This window comes from Echiichthys vipera (assembly GCF_963691815.1).
Source record: "Echiichthys vipera genome assembly, chromosome: 8".
Taxonomy (NCBI): Eukaryota; Metazoa; Chordata; class Actinopteri; order Perciformes; family Trachinidae; genus Echiichthys; species Echiichthys vipera.
Genome location: NC_139833.1, coordinates 15,998,781 through 16,024,550, shown reverse-complemented (window position 1 = coordinate 16,024,550; position 25,770 = coordinate 15,998,781). Strand labels below are relative to the sequence as shown.

The following is a 25,770-nucleotide window of genomic DNA, read 5'->3' as shown; positions in this document are numbered from 1 at the left end:
TGGTTGCACATGACAAAGGAGATGCATTGACATCGCAGATTCACTCAGTTTGAGATTCCAGTTTGAGGGGAAAAAAACTACCCTAAGGGCGTAATTGCATGAAACATTGATAAACTGACGTACAGCACATCTTCACAAGTACATGCAGCTTGATCTGCATTATCTGGAGTCTAGACGTTTATCATCTCCTTTGCATATCACGTGTTTGGCCTTGGCCAATAACCTCGCGATCTCTATGTACTCAGGCGTGTTGGTATCGTTACTCTGCCCGAGTCCCTGTCTCTGTTCAGTCGAGGGGATTTTGAAAAAGAGTTGGTCGTCTCGATGTAGGGCATGCTATGACCGCTTCATTACTCCTCCATTCGCACTGGATTGACCCGGTGATGTTTCTCTACGACAACGGCTTGGATGAAAGAAGCAAGAACATGGAAGGATTTACTGGAGGCAATTTTGCTGCAAACCAGTGCAGGAATTTGTTAGCGCATCCAACCTCGCTGGCTCCGAGCACCACCTACGCTGCGAGTGAGGTGCCAGTCTCTGGCATGGGGGAGCCTGGCAAACAATGCAGTCCCTGTTCTGCCACTCAGAGTTCGCCCAATGCATCTTTGCCTTATGGATATTTTGGCAGCAGTTATTACCCATGTAGGATGTCACACGGCAGCGTCAAGGCTTGCGCGCAGCCCTCTGGTTATGGCGATAAATACATGGACTCATCGGTCCCTGGTGAGGAGTTCTCAACCAGGGCAAAGGAATTTGCGTTTTATCAGGGCTATTCCTCGGGTCCTTACCAGCCAAGCTACTTGGATGTCCCTGTCGTACCTGCGCTGAGTGCTCCATCTGAGCCAAGACATGAGTCCCTGTTGCCCATGGAGCCCTACCAGCCATGGGCCATCACTAATGGTTGGAGTGGTCAAGTTTACTGCACCAAAGAACAGCCACAGTCAAATCCTCTGTGGAAATCTTCGTTACAAGGTTTATTTTATTTTATTATTGTTGTTTCTATTAACACAGAGATCTGTATATATGTGCATGTAAATGTACAGTTAAACTAGCAAAATATGTGTATGTAATATCTAAGGGGAAAAAAGCTGTTTTTAAACTGTTAATATTTAAAAATTTGCCTAAAAGAAGGGGGGAATGTAAAAAAAGATTTAGTTGTCTGCCTGATGCAGCCGAGCAGATAAATATATAATGTTTCATTATTCCCTTCCACAGACACTATATCTGGTGGAGACAGCTCTGTCCGCCGTGGGAGAAAGAAGCGTGTGCCATACACCAAGGTGCAGCTCAAAGAACTGGAAAGGGAGTACGCCGCCAATAAATTCATCACCAAGGATAAAAGGAGGAGGATATCCGCGCAGACAAATCTGACAGAGAGACAAGTGACAATCTGGTTTCAGAACAGGCGCGTAAAGGAGAAGAAAGTCGTCACTAAGTTCAAGAGTTCCAGTTAGCTTTGGAGATACTGAAACAGGAGGTGAAGGCCCTTCATTTAAAAACAAAAACAAACTGTGCTATAATTTATTACATTATGAACGGGTTCTTTGTCGCCAGAGCGGCTCTGTTTTGACCTACACATTTCCTTCCTCACATTATAATTGGAACCAGTCGATGCGGCCTGTTGACAGAAGATCGGAAATGGTTTGCAACATGTTGACCAAGGCGTTTCTGCGAGGGATGTATGATCTCCTTAAAATATTCACCAAACAATGACACGTTCGGCCTTAAAGGCACGAGACGAACAATCCTGCGCTTTTATCCAATCCAGAAATGAAGACTGGGATTAGTTACAATAACTATATTCGTCTTTAGACCGTGATGCAGTGGTAAACAATTCGGTGGCTAAAGTGGCACCTTTAGTTATCATCACAATGCAAACATGCAAAATGAATTCAATAACAGCAACGGAATTTTGAAAATTATATATTTTCAGAATTCATTCACGTATAAGAGAGAAAATGTATCTATACTCTGTCGTTGCAGAGTCCATATCACACAACAGTTCTTAGGGGGAAGCCATTCAGTTATTTAGGTGAACGCCTTTTGGTGTTTGCTGCTTGAAAAACAGAGTTTACACTAAATCCTTGCCTTTCTATTTAAAATAAGCCTTCATCTGTTAGTTAATCATTCAGTAGGCCTGACACGTTATCAAACGTGATACTAGCCTGAGCATTTCAATATGTTGTCTATTTCACTGTCTTTTTTTATTTTATAAACACAGGGTTTAACTCAGAATAACTCGCCTGTCAACAGGCTGACCTATGCATTTTCTGCCTGTCAGTCAAGAAGAGTACTGAAAACGTAAGCATATTTAAACATGTAAATACTATCTGACTGCAACTATCTATTCTCCCTTTTTTGACTGCAATAGCCAAAGTTTTGACAATAAATGTTTGAGAGACGCAATGTGATCTTGTCATTTTCATTCATATGTTTTGGTGCAAAATGGTGGGGACTGATAGATCGGGGATAGGCCTTACGCATCATTTTCAATGTAAAATTTCAAAATATGGGCCTTTTCCCTGAGTGTAGGGGCCAACGGCCCTGCATGCGCTCAGGCTCTGTGGGCTTCAGCCATTAAGAGTTTATATCGCCATCTAGTGGCGACGCTCCGTCAGCACAGCGTCTGCCTGTAGACTGTACATCTGCCCCATCTACGTATATGCCTCTACTGTCAGAAGCGTTTGTTTTGAGTGTGTGTAAGTAAGTGTGCAAGTTAAATATACCTATTATTTATACACTTCACCTTTTTATTAATACATGTATATATATATGTCATTGCTTTTTCAACTTTGACATTAAGCAAGCGAAACCTTATTCATGCTGTAATAATAAATGTATCTCTTTAGATAGATCGATAGATAGATAGATAACTTTATTTATCCCCGAGGGGAAATTAGGTCATCGTAGCAGCGGTACAATACAATCAGAATTACAAAAAATAAGATACAATAAGAGTACAGTATCGCAATTTAAAACACTATATACAATATACTAAGTGGATTTTAAGGTGCAAGATAAATAGAGATAGGTGCATGTTTAATTACAGTGATAGGATTTAAGTAATAAGTCACTTAAATGATGTGAGTGTATTTAGGATATTTTACAAATATAGGGGCTACATGAAAATTATAAGGATACTATAATAATGACAACACATAAGCCTTTTAGAGGTCACGGCACAGCTCGAAGTCCACTATAATGATGGCATTATGGTTGTATTTTAACGGCTCATTTTAGATGCTTTTTTCCCCTTAATATGTGTTTTAAAAACAGTTAAAACTATCTGTCGATCACAGGTGCTTTTCGTGCACGTGCAAACTTCAGTCTTCTGTGGTTCTTTTTTTTTTGTTGAGAGCAATATCAAATTTCGTTACTTAAACGCCTGCATCATTTTCTTTATTAAACATTATCCGTTTTATCCTCATATTTATTAATTCATTCACAATCGAAAAATCCGGTGTGGCCTGTTTTATGTGTGTATATTCATCGAGTCCTCAGGTGAGCTGTTTTTCAGCGTTTTCATTGTGTGTTAAAGAACCAAAGGTCATTATGTCCCTGTCCTATTGGAACAAAAACGTACAGCTGAAAAAGTATTTGTAAAGCTGGATTTAAACAGAAGCCTATCATATAAAAAGAATGTCACAACTAGTGAGTAGAGATGCCCGTTAATTCGCTGTCCAAGTAACCCCTCAACTATTACGCACAATTATTTTTCTGCATTGATATTTAACCTTCTATATAAGTAAATGCTTTGTACGTTATATCATTATATGTTGGCTTCAATATGATCCACATTATCCTATCACAATCACATATAGGCTGCAATATCCGCTTAATTCACATAATTATTAACATTATTTTTTAACACAATCGGTGTAAAATAGTCCCAATTTTTCTATCAAATTAAAGTATTAAATACTAAAACCGGGCATTTCCCCTCACATTGTCCATCTTCTCTTAACAATAGCAGGTTGTATTGTTCAAAAGCCTTTTAAAGAGGCCGGACACTGATATAGATGTGCCCTCAAACACAGATAGTAATTTTAGAAAGCTGATGAGGTTTCCTAAGCATTTGCACTACTCTCCCTGACTCCCTGTTTGGAAATGATGATGACGCCCATCAAGAGAAGAAGATATTCTTCTACCTTGTTGAGGTGAGGGTCCCAATGAGGTTTCCCCCTCTATGGATCTGTGTCATTGCTCCCCCTAACAGCCAAACAGGTTAATGCACCTCACTCCAAAAAGTCATATATGGACCTTAAGCATGCCAATGTATTCATTAGCAGCATCACCAACCATAGCCAAATAACTTATATAAAAAATTCTAAACAAAATTCTAATCTAATTTTATTTAATTTGACATGAACATCACAGTAGCATTAGAACAAGAACAAGATGCAATGTGTTTGTAGCGAGATGCTGTTTTCCAACTTACAACATCTGTTCACAGGTTTGTTTTTCATATTTTAAAAGTTAAAATGGAAAAATTAAAAAGTATAAAATGCATACACTATGAGGCTACATTAATACAAAAATACATACACAAAATACGCTGATGCATACAAAATAATACAAACGCAAATGCATGAATACATATACAAAAATACACCAAAATACATGAATTAATATACAAACATACATACAGTAATACACAAGCATACACACACAAATACAAGGATATAAAATAAACGTGTGCCTAACAGGGGCTTGTTGACTTTCTTAGGAAACTTGTAAACAATATAATTATGTTGCATTTTAAAATCATTTGAGACAGTTAGATAGGTTTGTCTTTTATGTAAGTCAAAACTTGCTGAACTGAAACGTTTCCATTATACAAATATACAAAGAGGAAATTGAAGCCAATAAAGTCCATACAATTAAAATTAAAGGAACTTTCTTATGTAAACGAAACTAAACCTACAGAACTGATAGCTTTATGCTATGCTGTAGATATATGAATCATTTTCATGTATGTGTGTGTGTGTGTGTGTGTGTGTGTGTGTGTGTGTGTGTGTGTGTGTGTGTGTGTGTGTGTGTGTGTGTGTGTGTGTGTGTGTGTGTGTGTGTATGTGTGTGTGTGTGTGTGTGTGAGGTGGTTGGTGTTGAATGTTGTGCAATGAACTTCAGACAAGAACTCTAACCTCTAAAATATCTTAATTAAGGATGTAACGTTTACATGCATAAAAAGCAGGCGCAAAAAAGCTGTATTTGAGGAAAATCCATATATTTCCCACAGAAACGAATACATCAGAACACTAATGGGACGGAGCTGACGCTGACACGAAGTCAGCCGGATGTTCTTTCTTTCAAACATCACAATCAAAAGCATTTGACTTTGAATATAATGTTTCTGTTTAATTCCACATGTCCCTGACTGCTGCTGCATTTTATTCTAATGATTATATATATATGTGTTGCATCCCACCACGTATTACAGCTGTAATGTAATGCAACCCTAATGTTAAGCTATGATACAAACAAAACTGCACCGGTAAACACAACATAACTGTACAATAATAGCAATAGACATTCACACTTTAAAGTGAAGACAGTGAGACAAGTAGTGAGATTGATGTGTGTTTAATTGAAGCTCCCTGATACATGGAGCTCCAATTAAACACACGGCCCTGTACATTAAACATGCTGCCTTTTGCAACCGTATCACATCTGCGTGGCAGCCAGATACTGGTGAATGAATGCGAACTTGAATTTGTGGTTTTTATAAGCTTTTTCTTGTTTTGTTTTAAAGTTGTGTTTTACAGCAGCCTCAGCTGTAAACCAATCAACAGTGCACTACTTCCGGAGAAGCCCCGCCTCCCCTCCTCCCCTATAGGTGCTGTCAGACACCACTATCTGTTTCTCCTCTCTCCTCTGTTTCTTTACCTTGAAGACTTTAAACGTTTAATACTTTAAATTTTGTGCTATCTGTTTTGTGTTCAAATTCAATTCTTCTTCTTCGTCGGTGTTGTCAAATATGTATTTCTTTCCCCGTATTTTAACATAGTCCCCTTAACTTTAAATAACATGAACCAAATGATCTTGTTTATTGGGCCTGCTTTATAAACCATGGAGTCTGTGACATGAGAAGTCCTTATGGCTGGGGAAAATAGGTTTATCTTAACCAATACAAACAGTTACAGTCACCTTGTTAATAGGAGAGTTTTTGTTTCGGCTTCAAACTCGAAAATGTGATCTTCCAGTTGATCCTATTTCAGTCCCTTTTAAATACATATTTTGTATTTTTCCTACTAACAACCTTGTGGTCATTGGCCATGTAAAAAGGCATTATGTTGAGTAATAAATGAGTTTGCAGTAAGTTATGTTTCCTCGTTTTCAAATCATCATAAATAGGCCTATGGAAAAGGCCTATTTAGAAGTGGTTCCTGTGATCCAGATGTAAACACAGAGTCGCCCCACCAAAACCTGCTGTCACTGTCTTATTGATGAACACCTCCTTTACCTCACAAACTAGAGACAAACACATTTTAATAATTCTTGTTTTGATACTTTTTTACCAGTAATGCTTACAGACATTCAAAATACATTGAAATAAAATGCTGTTTTTTCATCTATTGCTCTCAAACTCACTACTAATTATAAAGATATACTGTACCTACCTGTACAGAAGGGCCCTTTAAACTGTACACACTAACCGCCACATTTTACCTAAATATTACAAAATGGCCCCTTGTGAAATGGACTCGGGAACCAGGAGAGGCAGGAGGCGCACACAGAATTTCAGGCAGTTAAGTTAAACCACAGTCTCCCTAAAGTGTCGAAGGAAAATTCAGGGAAACCAAGAAAACATTCTTTTATTTTTAAAATCCCGCCTCAACAGCCACATCATCCACAACTGACAGCTAGATCTAAATGTAATTTGTATACCTTCAGCTTTTGCATTTTATGCTACACTGAAATAAATATCATACAATCCTTTTTCTGTAGCCTTGTGCTGCATAAGGCCACAGGTTTTATTTTTTATTTTTTAATGTTTTATCACCCCCCTCCAATTTTACTGCATCTGAACCTTTCAAGGCGACTCAAAAACGATCACCCAGCCTGGACTTTCATGGGATTGTCTAAGAAATGTCAAACAATTACATCTTTCGGAATATGAAATGGGATTCATTAACTATTTCTAAAAAAATCCCTTAAACTATATATACTTTATATAACTTATAAAATAATGTCTCATGTGGATAAATGAATCATTTCCCTATTGGATGGATAGGTTTAAGTGGATCTATGAAGAACGAGGTATTTAACATGGAAATATATTTTTAGGGCATATGTTTTCCTTGTGACAACCGGCTCGAGGTCAAGGTTTACCAGCTTTTTGTGTACATACAGCCAACATGCGCACTAGCTACTCGATACCAATGAAAACGGTCTCACTTAGTGGATTAATGCGCATCTGCTCGCTCGAGTTAAACAGTGTAACCCAATAGTTTTGTGGTCGAAGCTGTTTGAAAACTGAAGAAGGGAGCTTTAATGTGACACACTGAACCCACTCCTGCAGCCTCGGCCTTAAGCCTGACTCTGCTCACGAGTGGCTGAGTAATTAAAAAACAAAAAAAGTAAAACTCTTAATGTCAAGTTTATCATGTAAGACTATTTTCATCGCCAAATGAATAAGCGTTTCACAAAGTAACTAGTCAGACTACTATGTAGTCAAACAGCAAAACCACCCGGGCAGAATGAACCATTACACAGTCTCCTAATACTTTCCTGCACATGACAAATTCACGGGCTTTGATGTATGAAATGTGATTTTGAACTAAAATCTCAAAATTGGCTGCGTAACAGGATTAGTGATATGTGACACATGTGCCCACTTACTGCGCAGTGATGACAAATGTGAACGGATTGGAGTGTGGGGAAATAGTCCGTGTCCAGAGGTTTATATTGGGCGTTGCAAAGACTGGGGACCCCAGATACCTTTTTTTTTAAATTAATTGTAGCCTATAAACAACATCTATATGTTTACATTAGACGTTTAACACATGTATATATATCAGCTGTTTATCCTCATATGAACTCCATCCGTGCTGCTTTTGGCCCTCTTATCACATTTTACTCGTGCATACAGACGCAATCAGCATGCAATTAAATCTAAAATTGGGCATAGTGGAGTCTGCAACAGAGTCGGGCTGGCATGCTTTGGCGTGCTCCTCAAAGGGCTGGTTCCAAACAAACACACAGCAACCATAAGAGACATCACCAAGCCATGTCTTTACAGGCCTTTGTCTTTCTATCCTCGGGTGCCTTTATAATGCCTGACAAAGGCGAAGCATGACTCGCATTGCTCCGCCACTTGTGGACTAGGTGAGTCTATATTTAGAGCAGAGCAGCGATATTAAACTCACACAAAGAGACGACGAATTCATAACCTGCTGTTTGCCCAGTTGTGACACCATTTAAAAATAGATGTAAAAGATGAATTGACGCACGTGCAGCGCATATATTCTTAATATGAGACATGCCATGTCTAACTCAATACATTCTCCATTTTAGCCTATTAAATGTTATTTTTTGCCACCAGACTTAACCTCATATGCATAACCAACTCTAAATATTGTTGCCTTGGTTTCCAAATGTGTTCAAAAAGGTCTCAGACCTCCCTGCAGAGGTTAAGGTTAGGGTTAAGGTGAGGGTTGGGTCTAAAAACGAACTTAAAGGTAAAAATGTGGCAGGTTAAGCAGATTGGCATGAAATAAGATATAATCTATGTTTTGTACCTTGTAATGTGATCATTTAACAGTCCCGCCAGAAAGAAGTACCAGAAGCTCTACAACGGAAAAACAACCCGTCTTTAAAATATTTTTCAAAATAGCCTAAATTGTATCTGAGCAAAATTCCCTCTCAGTATTTTTCCTTTCCCATACAGCCAAAGGTCTACTTTCTAAACTCTCATATAGCCTACACATTGAGGCGTAGGCTATCTGTCATTTTGTGCCAGTGGTCACATGGCTTTGGCCCTCAGGAATGGATAGAGATGGATCCCCACGTCAGCTTGTACGTCTAAGGATTTCTGCTCCACCAGTCTGCCTCAAAGTGACTGGAGCGCAGCGCCGCGGAGGAACTATGCGCGGATTTTTATAGGACGTTTCCAACAACAGAATATGGATTTTGATGAGCGGATCTCTGGCTCTAATATGTATTTACCGAGCTGCACTTACTACGTCTCCGGAGCAGACTTCTCGGGTCTCCCTCATTATTTAACCCAGAGCCAGTCCTCTTGCCCCATGACATACCCCTACCAGTCCTCAGCCCTGCCACAGGTTCCGTCTGTGAGAGATGTGGCTTTCAGAGACTATGGGATTGATACTTCCAGTAAATGGCACCACGGCAGGGGGAGCCTGTCACACTGCTACCCCGAGGACAGGCACAGGGACGGCTGGTCGAGCCCGAGCTCAAGGGGGGGAGAGATCCTCGTGAAAGGCAGCTCCAGCTCGAGCCACTCCAGCTCCTCGAACCCGACGCCGGGCTTCTATGGCAGCGTTGGCAGGAACGGCGTCCTGCCACAGGCGTTTGACCAGTTCTTCGACACCGCCTACGGGAGCGCAGAGAGCAGCACAACGCCGACCGCACAAGCAGCAGAGGCGGACAGACACGCCGCAAAAACAAGCCCCGCTCCGGCTCACCCGGGCTCTGACACGGCGGAGAGCTGCAGCCCAAAGTCGTCCTCCGGCCACAGCGAGGAGAAACAGAGCAGGAGCAGCAGTGAGTATAGCCCTGCTGAATGCACCAAGGAGGGAAAATTCTACCGCGTTGCTCTTAAAGCTTTTTATATGCTGTTTTATAAGCACGTAAGGTTTATGGAGGGCCTGCAGATTTACCCTATAACAAAACTGTTATAAACGACAAGATCACGTGCTTGGGATTGAAATTGGCCGTGAAGACTTTGGCGTTAGGCTTGTTTTCCAAGATTTCAAACAAGATCTCCAAACTTCATGTATAAGGCATATAATATTCATAAAATATTAAAACAGCCATATGTTGAGATTGATGGCTTCTATATGCATGTCCAAGTGTTTATAATTACTTTCTTATTTCTTTGAACGTGTAAAAGATTGGGTGACTTGTAATTTGGTTTATTTAGGGTTTGACTAAAGTGGGCGGCTGAGGCATTTTAGTGTGACTTTGGAGCAGATTTAGGCTTAACCCCTGCTCCTGATTCACAGATAAATATTTACAAAGTCACAGGATTTGTGAGGATTTAACCCAACAACTTCTTTGGAATAAGCTACTCGTGGGATTTGCTTTAACTAACACTAAAACAACAGCTCTTCACGCACAGTAACAAATGTGGACAATACAAGCATATCAGATACACGATACCTATGCCTGTTTGGTTTAGCCCCCCCCCCCCCCACACACACACACACACACACACACACACACACACTCTCTCTCTCTCTCACACACATACACACACACACACACACACACACACACACACACACACACACACACACACACACACACACACACACACACACACACTTCTAAAAGGCAGGCGGTATGGTTTTACAGATTTCAATAAGTTTTCACAACTTCCGACATGCAGTCCCTTCATGTCCACCACTCTCAAGGCCAGTCTGTGTTTACAAATCTTGGTCCTGTAGGCCTGAGAGGAGGGAAACACTTGAACTCCAAAGCTCATGTCGAGCACCACCACTGCTGCTTCAAAGCAGGAAATAAGACACATGATTTCATGTTGTTACATGTGTGTCGATTATATCTCACGTGGTGACCTTTTCTTTTTTATATGTCATTTTCTTTCAGGTGGCCAGAGGACGCGCAAGAAGAGATGTCCATATTCAAAGTATCAAATCCGAGAACTGGAGAGGGAATTCTTTTTCAGCGTTTACATCAACAAAGAGAAGCGCATGCAGCTCTCACGGATGCTCAATCTGACAGATCGCCAGGTCAAAATCTGGTTTCAGAACAGGAGGATGAAGGAGAAGAAACTAAACAGAGACCGTTTACAGTACTACACCACAAACCCCCTGCTATAAACACTGAACAAAGACTGTCACATGCAGCCATTCACCAAGACTACACATCTACAAGTACCTGGACAGAAGAGAGTTTTTTTAATGTGCCAGAATTCATAATGAATTCTACTATTTCTACACTTTTTTGACATTAAACACCGTTGGCTCTATTATTATTATTATTATTATTATTATTGTTGCTATTATTATTGGTGTTATTATTATTATTGTTATTATTATTATTATTATTATTATTATTATTATTTAGGCCTGTTATTCCGCTTGCCCGACCTATTAACATTTTCCCAATTTGAAAGTTATCTGGTTGCGTGTGTGTTTACGCGGAAAGCCAAATGTGTCTGATCCCTTCTGTATTATTTCATAATACACTTGGAGATTAATGTGCTGCAATTTACAAAAATGCTCTTAATTTTTCTTAAAGATTGTTTTCCTGAAGAATTCAACTGTACAGGTGTGTAGTTGAGATCTTATTTCTTTCCCCCTCAAATCCTTTAGAGTTTATATGGTTTTCCCCAAATTTACGCACGCAACTTTTTGGGACAGGAATCTTGACATCACACTGTTCCTGTGTTCTTCTTTCTCTTAATATTTTTAATTTGACTGTACAAATATAATTCCGCTGGCTGTAAACCTATTTTGTGTGTTTTTGGAATTACTACCAGACCTCACTTGACACTCTTGGCTGCCCTTCCGAATTACCGGTCAATGTTGCATAGTTTCAGAATGAGTTAAATTACCATCTGATACCAAATCATCCACTGTATGCATTTTAAGTGTGATATTCAGTGATATTTAACATTTACGCTTGATCTTCTGCTGCAGGCGCTATGTTGAGCTCTTGGCCGTAAATTTGGATTATTCGCGACCTTCATCCAAAAGTCAAACCGCTGATAAAAGAGAAAACCCCCAGATGAAACATAATCCCATATTTTGTTTTATATACCAGCACGTGGATCGTATAAAATAGATGATGTGTAGGTCTGATGCTTTTTTATTCCCTCATGGCTGGAAACGGGATCCACTGCAGTTATTGTTTGATATCCATTACAAAGGGTTCATTCATTTTCTGGGGTGATGAGGAGAGTCTGATTTCTGACCTAACATGCCTGTTAGGCTTAACTGGAACAATCTTGACACTTGTTTGAATGCATATAGATGTAACAGGCCGCCTCATTCCAGAGAATATTATTCTATTTGTGTGATTGTGATCTCATAAAAGTAGTTTCTAAGAGACTTTTATTCATTCAATCCACTGGAAGTCAGCTGATCCCATCAGGCAGTGACACTGGGGATAAATAAAAGGTCGGACGGACTCCAGATCACTATTACAATAATTACTATGGTCATTTATATATAGCTGGAGTAGTTTAATCCAAATATCCCACGTCAGTTTGATACTAAATATGAATTGAGCCACAGATCTATGTTCAGGGAGGTCACATAAAACATAAAGAGATGGGTAAAAAGCGGCTTCAGGTGCCTTTGTATCTACCACCAGGCCCCTGAAAACAACTTGAATGGCCTGCCATAAGCTAATAAGGGCCATGATGCCTTCCTTATACCGTGCATCCTGTGAGGCTCCCAGGAATTCCGCTTTGATTGCTGCACATCCTCCCAGTTGCTCCAGTAACTTGGCCATAAAACGCGGATTCGTCTGGAGCATTTGGAGTGTAGTGCAATAAAGCGTCTGAGACCAAGGTTATTAACTGTGACTAAGGGGCTGCAAAACAACGGCTGGGAGCATTGAAAGCTTGTGTTCACGGACCTTTCCGGCGTCATTTGTTTCAGCATCTTACCGTGGTAGGAATATTCTGCGTTTGTGTCGTGTTGCGGTGAAGGCCCTCTGCTGCCTTCGTCCACTGGGTGGCGCTCCTCAGATCAATGTCATTGCCGTGAATTGATATATAAAAGAAGTTTGACCCGCCGCTCAGCTGCCTTAAAAATATGTCACCACCTCAGGATTTCATTGTTAAGGTAGGCACAGAGATACTGTCATGTGCGTTTTATGGCTGCGCGGTTTGTGATTTAAGGAAGAGGCTCTATTTCTTTCTAGATGACCTCATCTCTTTCTGAAAAATACCCGAAGACGCTGTTTTTCATTTAAGGTGCCGATGTTATGATGTCATGAGTAAGTATTACTGGCAAAATGACCAGATGTAAATAGTGCACGTTTATTACTTTGAGCATCAAAGTCAATGCAGATTCTCTGGTTGTAGTTTTGCAGAAGGTATAGGCCTGGAGTGACAAATGCGCACGAAGACAAGCGATCACATAAGGCCTATATTCTGAACATATAGTGGCTGACTAACTTTTAGAATCCCCATACAGTTTAAACCGTGAATTTATACTTCATTTTTATAAATCCGTATATGTTGCTTAGTCGTTGTGTAAACAATGAAAACATGGGAAAATGATAAAACTTGGATGGCCCCATGCATAGACCATTTGCTCACTTTGAAGATGCAGCTTTTTGCAACTTGTGTGTGTCCTCTGTGTGCGCGCGCGTTCTTTGTGGACAGACCAACGTAGAGACATTTTGACGCAAAGTCAGTATTTGATTTTCATTCATTTAAAAAAAAAAACATTTTAACAATAATTCAATGTATTAAGAAAAGTTTCTTGGGAACATTAATATAAGAGCAGCGCACTCTGAACATCACAGGCAATTATCCAGTAGGGTTAATGATTATTATCATTCAATGCAGCCAGACATGCTGCAGGTTAGACGCCATATAAAATGGCTGTACATAAACTGCAGCTCTGATTTCTAGACTTTATGGCTCCAGACTTATAGGAAAATGGAGGTAGCCGTTGTTTTATTCCAACCACCTTTGGATACATCTTTAGGCTGATCTAAATCTGAAGGCCTGTGGTATAAACACCTAGCCCTATTGACGGTATTTTAAGGAATGGGTTGATGTATTCCTGCCTTTTTATTTTTGTTTTGAATATCGCAGCTGTCAGGTCTAACCCTTTTTTATTTAGTTGTTTCCCTCACGTGATCAGGACCGTTTTATTCACTTGCACGGCGGACAGAATGTCCCACGTCAGATGTTTGGTCTTGTTTATTTCAAATTAAGACACATGTCTATCATATATAGTTAGGAGCCTTTAAATGATAGATGTCGGCTGCTTTCTCACAGTGCATGCTATGCAAGCAAATGTGGTTACTTCATTTTTATATATTTAATTTCATTAAGTCCAACTCAGATGCCGTTACGTCTCAAACATGTCATGAAAATGACAAAGACTATAAAGAGAGAAACGGCGACGTTCTTTCATTCATGTCTATTAAAATAATAAAAAAAACAACAATTTAAACCGTTTAAAAGGTAAATTGAACATGATATTCGTGGGTGGGATGGTTACTAGAGGTATTGATTTGACATTCAACTTAAATTGAATTTAGAAAAATGGGCATTTTATGTGTATATGTACGTATATACGCATATCCCACACATGTGTAGGGCCTATACGTTGTGGAGAATTGTACAAATACCCAGTGGTTCTTTAAGGAGATGATAGTGAGATTAAAAGGTTTTAATGCCATCTATATATGATCATTAAGAGAAAATGTCTCTCCGGGGCATTGTTCAGCTGTGGCGCTACCTTCAGTGTGCCTGCGTGTCACCTTTTTAGAAATGCTCAACAGAGACATTTTGCAGTAAAAAGGTGTCTGGACGCAGTCATGGCATTTGTACCCACAACATTCACACCGCAATCAGATAAACTCGAGGGCTCTAAAGGAAGTGACTTTTCACTTGTTTGAAACACTCTCTACTCTCTTCTGTTTTGGATAATCCATGACGATTAAAAAAAAAAAAATCAGTCCAAAAATAGTCACCAGAGCAGCACAAGAATGGTTTCGAAGAGTCACACAGGAACCTTTTTGGATCTTTGATGCACTCTGTGCTTCTCGGAAGCTGCTCTAGAACCTCATTTTTACAGTGCTGTAAAAGTGGCCATAAAGCTATGCATTGTACATAATTGTTAGGGGCAGCTTTCAACAGCCTATAGTTGTCAAATAGGGGCTTGTTGTTAAGTTCACACAGGGAGCTCATAGGCTTATAGGTGGGGATCGAGGCTCAAAATGTGAGATTTCAAAGGAGATTTAACCTAAAACCTGATGCACCACAGTTTTCTCTTTACTTAGCCTAAAACAAAATATACGACACAGTAGAGCTGCCTGGACGGACTGGGAGGAGTCTGCAGCCGACTGGTGTTTTAATTGGCTGCAGGCTACAGTGAGAAGCGTGAGTATCGGTAATTATTCAGCAATGTTTTGCACAAGAAATGTCAGCCAGAAAGGGCTATCTTCATCCTCCGTCAAATTATACCACAACGATGACATGCCCCAACAACCAAGCTGGGAATTCGTTTTTCGTGGACTCTCTGATCAACGTGAGAACCGACAGCGGTTCGTATTACCAAAGTAACGGGGTGTATTTGCCACCGGCGTCGGAATATTCATATGGACTCTCCGGTGGCTCTTGTTTCCCGGGGATCGGTAAGCGCAACGAGCCGAGCACCCAAAGCGTGATCCCGTCTTCTGCTCCCTATGTTCAAGGGATGGAAACATGGCTGGAAACGTCGAGATCCTGCCGGGTGGATCAGCCCAGCAGCCAGCATATGGCTCAGTGTTCATTCTCTCCGAATATAAAAGAGGAGAGCGCTTACTGCCTTTATGAGTCTGATAAATGTCCTAAAGGAGCAACGGTAGATGACATTTCCTACTCGAATGCATCTTGCCCAGTTACCGGCAGCAGCCTGCCAGTCCCCGGTTACTTCCGCCTGTCTCAGACATACGCGTCCTCCAGGCTTTACCATGATGTCCAGCCAAACATGAATCATTTTACTGTGCAACGACCTGCCCGCTTGGACAGCCAGCCCTCCCAGCCCCAGGCGGCCACTGCTGAGCCGGAGCGGAGGGAAAGCCACGAGGAGGCGCCTGTCCCAGCGCCCTGCGCCCCGACCGGAGATGAAGACAGTCGTCTCTCCTCTGAAAGCGCATCCTCCCCTGAGCCCGCTGAGACATGCAGCGCGGAGTGTCCAGAAAAGCCAGTCAAAGGTAAAGAGTTGACATACATTGTAGAAATGTGTTGCAGAAATAAGCAGCCGGCATAAATAAAGGGGCATGCGCATACCATTCTTAGGCTTGTATTGTTGTTTAATCAGTGCTTTTTGTAACCACAGAAGAATGCATGAGAATGAATGCTATAGGCGTAGTCTACGCTAAACGGGTAATTACCGGTTTATCAGGCATAAGGCGAAATTGAACGTGACTTCAGTCCAATCAGAGCCGAGGAGCAGAGCTATTGTGCTTTATAACATTTTTCTTGATCACACATGGTCTGCTATATCTTTAGTTGATTGCAATGCTATTCAAACAGGACTTATGCATTTATTTGTGACGTTTTGTTGATTAAAAAGAACATGCAATGTTCTTGTTTTTTTAATTATTCTCAGTTTTTTTTCATTTTTTTTTTTCATTTAAAGCAACAACAAAGGAGAGTACAGTCTAGTCCATGTGTCCCGGGCAGGATTCTGGTGTCAGATGTCCTCTCATCAGAGACACAGGCCTTTAATTTCAGCAGACTGCAGGCTATGTCTTATGTCTTAATAGAGGTGCAGTTGGCCGCAGGCTGCTTAACGGGGCAAATAGTTTCTGGTAAAATGCTGAATTGCAGTTGTATGAGATCTCCATAGATACGTGGCTGTTCGTAAAATGGTTGTAAAAAAAAATGACGGCTGTTTATACTATATGGCTGTGTATGTGTCGGTTCAAACTGTATAATTTATATAGAAAATAACATTTTCAATAGTTGACGTTAAAAAAACAAATGTGCTTAATTGACATGCATGTTTTGTTTATTTTGAATCCTATTAGTTCATCATTTCTATTTAAGACACGAGGCTTCCTTCCAGGTATGACGTGTTTTTTTGGTCACACCTGTTGCATATCATATCCTGTTTCATTTTCATCATAGGAGACGGAAAAATGGAAAGTACGGCCAACTGGCTCACAGCTAAGAGTGGCCGAAAGAAGCGCTGTCCCTACACGAAGCACCAGACTCTGGAGCTGGAGAAGGAGTTTCTCTTCAACATGTACTTGACTAGAGAGCGTCGCCTGGAGATCAGCCGCAGTGTGCACCTCACTGACAGGCAAGTCAAAATCTGGTTCCAAAACAGGAGGATGAAACTGAAAAAAATGAGCCGGGAGAATAGGATCCGAGAGCTCTCCAGCAACTTCAGTTTCTCATGAGACTGTCTGCGTCTTTGGCGCCCTCCTCCATCCATGGCAAGGGCGCCTGTGCAGAGCCCCCCCACCCGACTACCCACCCAACTGTGAGAATGTCCATGGAAAATAGGACCCTACTGCTAACTTATTGATTGTTGTACTCTCTGATTTTCACGTCTGTTTTATTTTGTCGTGGATATGTATTTATAAATGGCTACATTTGTAACGTCGATCCAATGTGTTTCAAATGTTCAGAATGTGACCACAATGTTTCAGAGCTTCAGGCTTGTACATATTGTATAGTCAACCTGAGTGAACCATTGGAATTTGCATGCTGGACTAACCCTTGGGATACTTGTGTTACAGTTCCATGTAGACCTTTGTGTGACAGCTAAAGAGCCCAAGAGGTCTGATGAATATTTGCACATTTTTGCTGGTCAAATTAATAAAACTCTCCCTGCAACTGCAGACTTCTTATTTCATTCAGAAGGAGACAGACTCGGAGCTGCGCGGTGTTTAAATCTTAAAGTTGGCACAGGTACAGTGCATGGTGTCAATGCCTTTGTGTTTCGGACAAGGTTCGCTCTGTGCACAGTAAATATTATTACAGTAGTAGAGGGCGATGTTCTTCATGGTTTAGGCCTGTAATGGACGTCTGGCGGCTGTGCACACTTTGATGCTTTTTCTCCTTGACGTCAGACTTAAATGTAAACCACACAGAGTGTTTACAAATTGTGAATAAGTGGAGCCCCGTTGCAAAAACGAAGACAAACACAAATGTATTTTATTTTTTAATGGTAAAAAATGCTTCATTTTAAGGTGTAAGCGAAGAATTTGGACAGTCAAAAATGCCGCACTCATCAAATCATGAATAACACGAAGGACATATGTCTGAACATCGTCTTTTGCAATTTACAGATTTCTAAAATTCTTCCAGTTAGACCTGTTATACTGAGAATCTGCATAATCTCAACACACACCAAAAACACATTTTAAGAGATATTCTTGAAGAGGACAGCGGGCTGTTGAGTGGTTTAGGTAGTCTCATGTTGTTGGGCTATTATATTTCTCCCACAACACGAAACTGCCTTGATTACCTCAGTAAAAACTCGTCGCATCATGAAAACAATGAATCACTATTAATAACTGGTCGAATATTAATATTAGTACTTTGTCGCAGACTGCTTCAAACACATAAAACATTATTATCCCAAAAAGTGCAATAAAGTGTTTTATTGTTGTGCGTAAAATGAACTATAAATGATTTTTGCCTTGTGGGTTTTCATAGTTAACCTAAATTATTTATATGTTTATCTGGACTTGGTTAAATTCAATCTTAGATATATGAAGTTTTCACCATGTCTAGAATATAAGACTGCAAAGGATTTTGAGCGTCGTATGTGATCTAACGAGGCGGAAGTAAATATGCAGGCTGGGAAATGAAAGGATTAAGGCTTGTATATGTCCAGGAGAGGAGTAAAGGACAGACAAGGCCTCGGTTATGATCATTGCAGTCTGCCAGTTGCCTCGCCGTAGGAAATGCCGGATGCGTCTGCTTGCGCCAGAGAAAGGACACAAAGGCTGAGCTTTATTGGTGATATTTAGCTGAGACAGCCAGGTTGTAATCTTAAGAAAAACAACCCAATTGCCCGTGATAAAAAAGGTCTGTTATATAGCACCCAAATAACCCCACCCCACTTTCCGTTTTAGATTGCCTTCAAAAGTAGATAGACCCAGAACACTGCAGACAACTATGCGCATCTTTGGAAACTTGTGCATAACCTGTTTTAATATTGTAAATCCCAATGGAGCTTTAAACACATTTCTGTTTGTTTCATTTAATTTTTGAAAGTCTTGAAAATGTTTTATATACCAGCCACTATAAAATAACCATATTTGCCCCAAAGCGAGATGTTTATAGACCTTTCAATTTATAGAAATGTTACATTTTGTAGAATAAATAATCTCATTAGGCACTATTTTTTCTAATGGAGGTCGTTTGGTGATTTCACAAATAGAGGCTTTAAACAAATAGAGGCTTTAAAGTCATACCCCCCCCCCCCCCACACACACACACACACACACACACACACCCCGCCCCTCCTTTACCTTTCTATCACACCAATGTTCGATTACATCAACATAAGACAAAAATCATAACGTTTATTGCTTATAAAACGAAATATTTCCCAATAAAGGTGCGGGGACTTGCTATTAAAATATGGTGGGGGAAAATGGTGGCCATTTAGTTGAGGAGCAGGCTGATTTATTATTTATTGTTCTGTCCCACGGTCACGTGTTTGGGGCGCCCTATCCAGTCTTGGGCAAGGTTCAACTTACTGGACGCAGTGAGCCCCTAGCTGGTGCAGGAAAGCAGCACATTTATGCAATGAATCTGTTTTGTCCATACATTGCAAGACTCTAAGGCGTTATATATACATCTCATTTTTTTGCTTTTGCATTTTGCAATGTCGATGTTGGGAACGAGCTACTATATTGAGCCTCCTGTTCTTCCCGAGCAGGAAGATATGGCACCGAGGTACTCGTCAGCTGCAGGGGTGGAGCAGGCGATGCTCACCGAATATGGCGGACAGGAATCTTGCCCTTTGCAGGCGAAATCTTCTATTTTTGGTGGATCTTGGAGTCCCATCTCGGCCCACCCTCCGAACACAGCCACTCCGACCTATATACATCACCATTACACGAGCGGGGACAGCGATGGCATGTTTACGCGCTCCTGGGCGTTGGATCCGGTCTCTGCGTCCCTGTGTTTGACGGGATTACCATCGACAGCCATGCATTATGAGATAAAACCCGAGCCTCTGATTGGGAGTTCTGAATGTACAACTTTGGAGACGCACACACCTCTTTTGTCTGACATTGAAAACGGAGCGTCCCTTGCGGAGATTCCCTGCGAAACCACATCCACGTCTAAAGCCACTGAAGAGATCCCGTCAGCAGACAAGAGGGAGATAGATGCAAGTAAGCAATGTATGTTTTTATTTATGTGTAATTGTATTCTGATCGTTTTATGAGCTCGTTTAGACGAATGGTAAAAATGTCTCGAGGATGTGGAGAACATGTTTGGATGTCACAGGTTTGATTTAAGATGGGTAAAGGTAAATAGACACAATAGTCTTATGGCTCAGTGACATGATCTTCTGTAAACATTTGTGCATATTCGTCAAGGTGATTGACACTTAAAATGCACAACATTTCCAAATTATTTTGCTATCCTCAATCTTCAAATTCCTAGTGTAAATTACCCAAATGTGTCTTATAATGATATAATATTGCCAGGAGTAGCATGTCCTCCCCAAACTGTGAAGTCAATTACACCAGTCCTGTTTCTGAGTCTTGTTCTGAGAGCATTAACTCTCCTGTCTCATGGTTTTGACTCCCACCCTCCTGTTTCCAGATAACCCATCGTCCAACTGGCTTCACGCAAAGCCCACCAGGAAAAAGCGTTGTCCATATACAAAGCACCAAATCCTCGAACTGGAAAAGGAGTTTCTGTTTAACATGTACCTCCCCCGGGATCGTAGATACGAAGTAGCGAGAGTCCTGAGTTTGACCGAGAGACAGGTGAAAATCTGGTTTCAGAACCGCAGGATGAAGATGAAGAAAGAAAACAAAGACCGGCGGAGAGACAGTTAACTGGTTTTGGACTGAAGGTGGATCAAAGGGGGGAGGGGGGGAGAGAGAGAGAGAGAGAGAGAGAGAGAGAGAGAGAGAGAGAGAGAGAGAGAGAGAGAGAGAGAGAGAGAGAGAGAGAGAGAGAGAGAGAGAGAGAGAGAGAGAGAGAGAGAAAGAAAGGGAGAGGGCCTGTCTTTAATATTCCTGACCTGTTACACATGTTGTGGTGAAGTTTGTGTTGTTAGAAATAATGCTGGATGTTTTCTTTGCTTTCCAGTGTTTTCCATGTTTGTTAGAGGACAAAGTGTCTCGTCAAAGTTTAGATGTGTTGTATTTACGCACAGAAATAGTTAACTATACGTCATTTGTTATTTGCATGAAGTGATCCTTGACTACCTGAATGTCATTCAGCTACCTAATTGCATTGTTTAAGATATTGTTTTGTTTTTTTAACAATTTAGATGTTTGTTTTAACCGTTTTAGGTTTTAATCCATTTGTGCACACTTCAAATACCTCGTCGTTCCTGGTTTCATCCAAAATAAAGTTTGTATAGCACATGCGAAAATCATTATGGCTTATTCATTTGTAATCATTTTTGCGGCATGTTAAAACACATAGCGTATTTCTAACACATTTTAACAAAATATACAATATACGTTTATAAAATATTTACTTTTCCCTGTTTTTTTCTTATTATTTTTTCCCTTTACCAATTTACTCATCTGTTCAACTCAAACAGTTCAAAACTATTTCTACAAAATTAGAATTTGTTTTTACTTCTGTCCTTGAAGATGAATTGTACTGTCATAATTTCAGAAGAAAAAGATTAAAGTGTACACTTTTACTACGTCTTCTGGCTTGTAACGCCTGTGCGTTATAGCGCAAACAACCCAAATAAGCCACATAAAAATCCCTAGGCCTGTCCAGATATTTTCTCTCTGAAAAGTTTTTACTTTTCAACCTTACTGACATTACGTTATGTTTCTTGTAATACTATTTATATTTAACGATTAAGTTGTTGTAGAAATGAGAAAAAAATGAATCTTTAATTGATTGTAACATGGCCAACAACGTTTGATTTTTTAAGAGTCCCTATGTATGTGTTTAAACAAATATTGACTACACAGATGAAAAAACGAAACAATGTTCAGATATTCTTGGATCCTTCAATAAAAAAAAGCTTTTACAGAAATATATCTGCAGTTTCAAAGTGCCAAACCGACGACACACAGAATGCAGAAATAATTAAAAAAAAAAACATAGTCACGAAAGAGTGAGAGCAAATTAAAGCAAGAGGGAAACTCAGTTCAGTATTTATAGATTATTTTGCAAATAATTATTGTCAGCAGCTTTTCAATGACATTTTCGAGCTTTGAACGCCTTACGAACTACTAAATGCCCTCCTGCAATAAACCACGATTACAGCCTCAACTGTTTATAAGGTGCGAAAACAGAGAAGCATGTAGAGGCTCTGTGACAGCAGTAAAGCAGCCTTTCTTATGAGACTCGGGAAAACAGTCAAATATGTGATATTGTTGTAAGAAAGGCCTGACACACACACACGCACGCACGCACGCACGCACACACACACACACACACACACACACACACCCACCCACACACACACACACACACACACACACACACACACACACGCACAGACACACACACACGCACAGATGGGTCTGTCTTAAAACGCCTGATTACTTTACAACCGTCTACCAATAATTAGTCTGTGTCGGTGCAGAAACATCCGTTTGTTGTTTTGTTGCAGCAGCAGAGCTCTCGGGACAATACACACACACACACACACACACACACACACACACACACACACACACACACACACACACACTGAAATAGTTTCCAAATAAATTTCACAACATGCATCATTATTTCACTTTATTAGGTGAACAAGTGGACAATTACACAGTTAAAAACACACACACACACACACACACACACACACACACACACACACACACACACACACACACACACACACACACACACACACACACACACACACACACACACACACACACGCACACACACACTAAATAAAACAAACACTATGCAGTGTCCTGATGATGATGATGGTGATGGTGGCGCTGCTGTGCTCTGACCGCCAGCAGGTGGAGGCAGCGGCTCATCTGAAGAATCAAGCCGGACGATGCGTTCACGGTACACCAAGATTCCCCATTTATTACATACCTGCCCATATTTTTTCGTCGTCAGACGTCTAATCCTGCTATGTGAGTCATTTTTACTGTCACCAATGGCATTGGTTGCTCCTTAAATATCCCCATTTGATTGCCCAGGGGTTCCTTTTCCTTTTTATTGTATTAAAATAGATTTTCAAATAACTCCTACTCATATATGAAATGCATGCATTTGACAATAAATACTCAAAAATCAGACATTAAATTGATAGATATATTGATAAAAAGAAGGAAAATCGAAATCAATAAATAACCAACTTTGTGAGCACTTGTGAATAAAATACAGATATTCTAGTATGTCATCACTTCCCTTATTTCCAGGAGTTGAACTGGAACCTCGCTGGACCCCAACTGAGTGATGAACTTGAGGTCCTGAGATCTCCCAAATCTTCCCTCCCTTCCTGGTTTCCCTCAAACACCCCCCTCTCCACCTCACCCTCTTCCCCCTCTCATACCCCCAAAGGTCACCCACATGCAGCTCATTAAGTGTCTTATTCCCTTTTTTGGGGGGAAACTGTAAAGATAAGCATGACAAAATAGTGACATATATATTGGAGCCTATTACACTCAAAAAACTTCAGTTAAGTCTCTTCAGTCCCTGGTGTGCGTAGATGGCATTCCTGTCTGATCCCCCCAGTGAATGTTTGGATGGATATCTTCCATGCAAATGGCATTTGAGGAGCCATGCTGCAGGAAAACAGAAAGTTGCTTGGATGCTGTTTGCAGTGACCTCTCGTGACCCCTATACATCAAGCCTCATGACACCACTGGTGACAGAGGAGGCCACAAGTGAACTCTGGAGGAGAAGTTCAGGGGAATAAAGTCGTGAGCACATGGGAGTCTGTTCCACTCATTCTCACTCTGCCAGTAGTCTGTTGTTCCGTGTGAAAATGGGTATGGATAGTGAGTTTACTTCTGTGTGTGTGTGTGTGTGTGTGTGTGTGTGTGTGTGTGTGTGTGTTTTTCGCGTGTGTGTGAGTGTGTGTGTGTGTGTGTGTGTGTGTGCGTGTGTGTGTGTGAGAGAGTGTGTGTGTGTGTTATTAGATAGGCTTAAAAATGTGCAGATCATGATTTATGAATGCAGTCTACAAAGGAAACAGGCTCTTTGAGTGTGAAGTTTGCTTCCTAGAGAGGTTCTGTATCAACTTACAATCCTCAATGCATTTTTCTTCAATATTATTATTTTCGTGAACCTCACATTCATTTGAAAGTATTTGCTTATTCCTTAAATTGTGTTCATATCCATTTTTGCCGTCACCTTCAGGACAACTGAGCAAGGACACTTGAATCATAGGCTGGTTGTCTCTTTAAAAAGGTGTGTTGTAATAGGTGAGTAGTCTGTTATTCCTTTGCTGTGATCCCAAGTTTCATTATATTGTCTTCTTTGATTTCCCGAGAGGCCCCAAAAAAAGGGTCCCAGAATGAAGGTATCCGTGGTTTTATCACGATATGTATTCACATGTGGACGGGCAAAACAGTTTGATTTGCGGCCCTTTAACGCGCCTGGAGTATCTGTCAAATCTTCTCATGAATCCAGGGGGCTCCATAAATAAAACTGTAATGTGGAAATCGTGTCTTGAGCACTGCTTTGTTTCCAGGACACACAAACACACACACACACACACACACACACACACACACACACACACACACACACACACACACACACACACACACACACACACACACACGGCTCTACATTTTTTTCCAGAAGTTTGAATGTACTGTATTGTTTTTCCCCCGGCCTTTACCCAAAGGCAGAATATAATATAACGGCGGACACGGCATGCAATAAACACTGTTCAGTCATTACACCAAATATAATTTCAAAAATATTGCACTACCTCGCTTTTTCAGAATATGTAATAAAGGTATAATAAACGTGTAATTGCAATTCAATACATTTACCATATTTTACACACCGAAAGACAAAACAGATGCATATTTGATAATTGTCCAATTATTTATTCTTTAGTCTGCATGTTGCATCACCATCATCAAAAATAGACATAATTCCACAGCACGGTTATAGGCTAAGTGGTAAATTGAAATATGTGTTTCTTAAAAACAAAACAGAAAAAAAAGCAGTGGTCGCAGCTTTTGGACGCTTGCTTCCCAGATGTCTCTTGTCGTCTCAGAACAGAAGGCAAACGCGCCGCTCCTCCTCACAGCTCCAGACACCGTCTTCTGTCTGCATCCGTTCAACAAGCAGCAAAACGTGGCTTTATGTCTGCACAGCTCCGGAAGGAAAGAGCAGACTTAAAATCAAAATTTAGTTGCAGTATATAATGTTCAATATGTCCAAGTGTCAGAATGTAGTTTTCAGGTTCTGTTAAATATTGTAGAGGTGTTTTTTTATTTTTCAGGAGGCTCTTTGTTCTCTTTGTTCTGTCTCTACACCTGTTTCGATTTAAATCTGGCCAGGTCTATATAAAACATTATTTTTCACGAATTCGTATAAGAATAAATAGTGAATCAACGTAGGTGGTTTTGATTCATATTTTGCAGTTATAGCCATACATGCTTAACAATGAGCTACAAAAAATAGAATGCGCAATTAAATTAAATAAAAATTATTGTGCAAGTCAGTTATTTATCAGTTAGCTTTCGTTATATTAAATAATAATAGTATAGACTAGATAATGATAG

General features: G+C 40.4%; 4 protein-coding genes across 5 annotated transcripts; all 4 read left to right on the top strand.

Annotated features, from left to right (window-relative positions):
- Positions 1-301: 301 nt before the first annotated feature.
- On the top strand, positions 302-2,329 carry hoxa13b (homeobox A13b). The gene is made up of 2 exons (XM_083917574.1): positions 302-972; positions 1,216-2,329. The coding sequence occupies exons 1-2, from the start codon at positions 339-341 to the stop codon at positions 1,452-1,454; spliced, it is 873 nt and encodes a 290-aa protein (XP_083773700.1). The 5' UTR covers positions 302-338; the 3' UTR covers positions 1,455-2,329.
- A 6,659-nt stretch (positions 2,330-8,988) lies between these two features.
- On the top strand, positions 8,989-11,636 carry hoxa11b (homeobox A11b; the record flags this gene model as incomplete). Its single annotated transcript, XM_083919031.1, is given in 3 exon segments — positions 8,989-9,001; positions 9,004-9,726; positions 10,792-11,636. Coding segments are annotated over 3 exon segments (969 nt in total). The 3' UTR covers positions 11,025-11,636.
- Positions 11,637-15,317: 3,681 nt separating this feature from the next.
- Positions 15,318-17,691, top strand: hoxa10b (homeobox A10b; the record flags this gene model as incomplete). The annotated part of the gene is made up of 2 exons (XM_083918566.1): positions 15,318-16,092; positions 17,012-17,691. 2 exons carry the CDS (start codon positions 15,318-15,320, stop codon positions 17,284-17,286), a joined length of 1,050 nt encoding a protein of 349 aa, XP_083774692.1. The 3' UTR covers positions 17,287-17,691.
- Positions 17,692-19,623: 1,932 nt separating this feature from the next.
- On the top strand, positions 19,624-20,983 carry hoxa9b (homeobox A9b). Of its 2 annotated transcripts, none has more exons than XM_083918936.1 (2): positions 19,624-20,244; positions 20,681-20,983. In XM_083918936.1, the coding sequence occupies exons 1-2, from the start codon at positions 19,731-19,733 to the stop codon at positions 20,917-20,919; spliced, it is 753 nt and encodes a 250-aa protein (XP_083775062.1). In that variant the 5' UTR covers positions 19,624-19,730; the 3' UTR covers positions 20,920-20,983. The 2 variants fall into 2 exon arrangements, with proteins under 2 accessions (XP_083775062.1, XP_083775061.1); XM_083918935.1 differs by having other exon boundaries at positions 19,624-20,253.
- Positions 20,984-25,770: the final 4,787 nt, after the last annotated feature.

Bases quoted from the DNA above. Each gene is read 5' to 3' on its own strand.
- hoxa13b (XM_083917574.1), top strand. From the start codon at position 339: ATGACCGCTTCATTACTCCTCCATTCGCACTGGATTGACCCGGTGATG. The intron at 973-1,215 runs GTTTATTTTATT...TCCCTTCCACAG, and splicing joins GTGGAAATCTTCGTTACAAG to ACACTATATCTGGTGGAGAC.
- hoxa9b (XM_083918935.1), top strand. From the start codon at position 19,731: ATGTCGATGTTGGGAACGAGCTACTATATTGAGCCTCCTGTTCTTCCC. The intron at 20,254-20,680 runs GTATGTTTTTAT...TCCTGTTTCCAG, and splicing joins GATAGATGCAAGTAAGCAAT to ATAACCCATCGTCCAACTGG.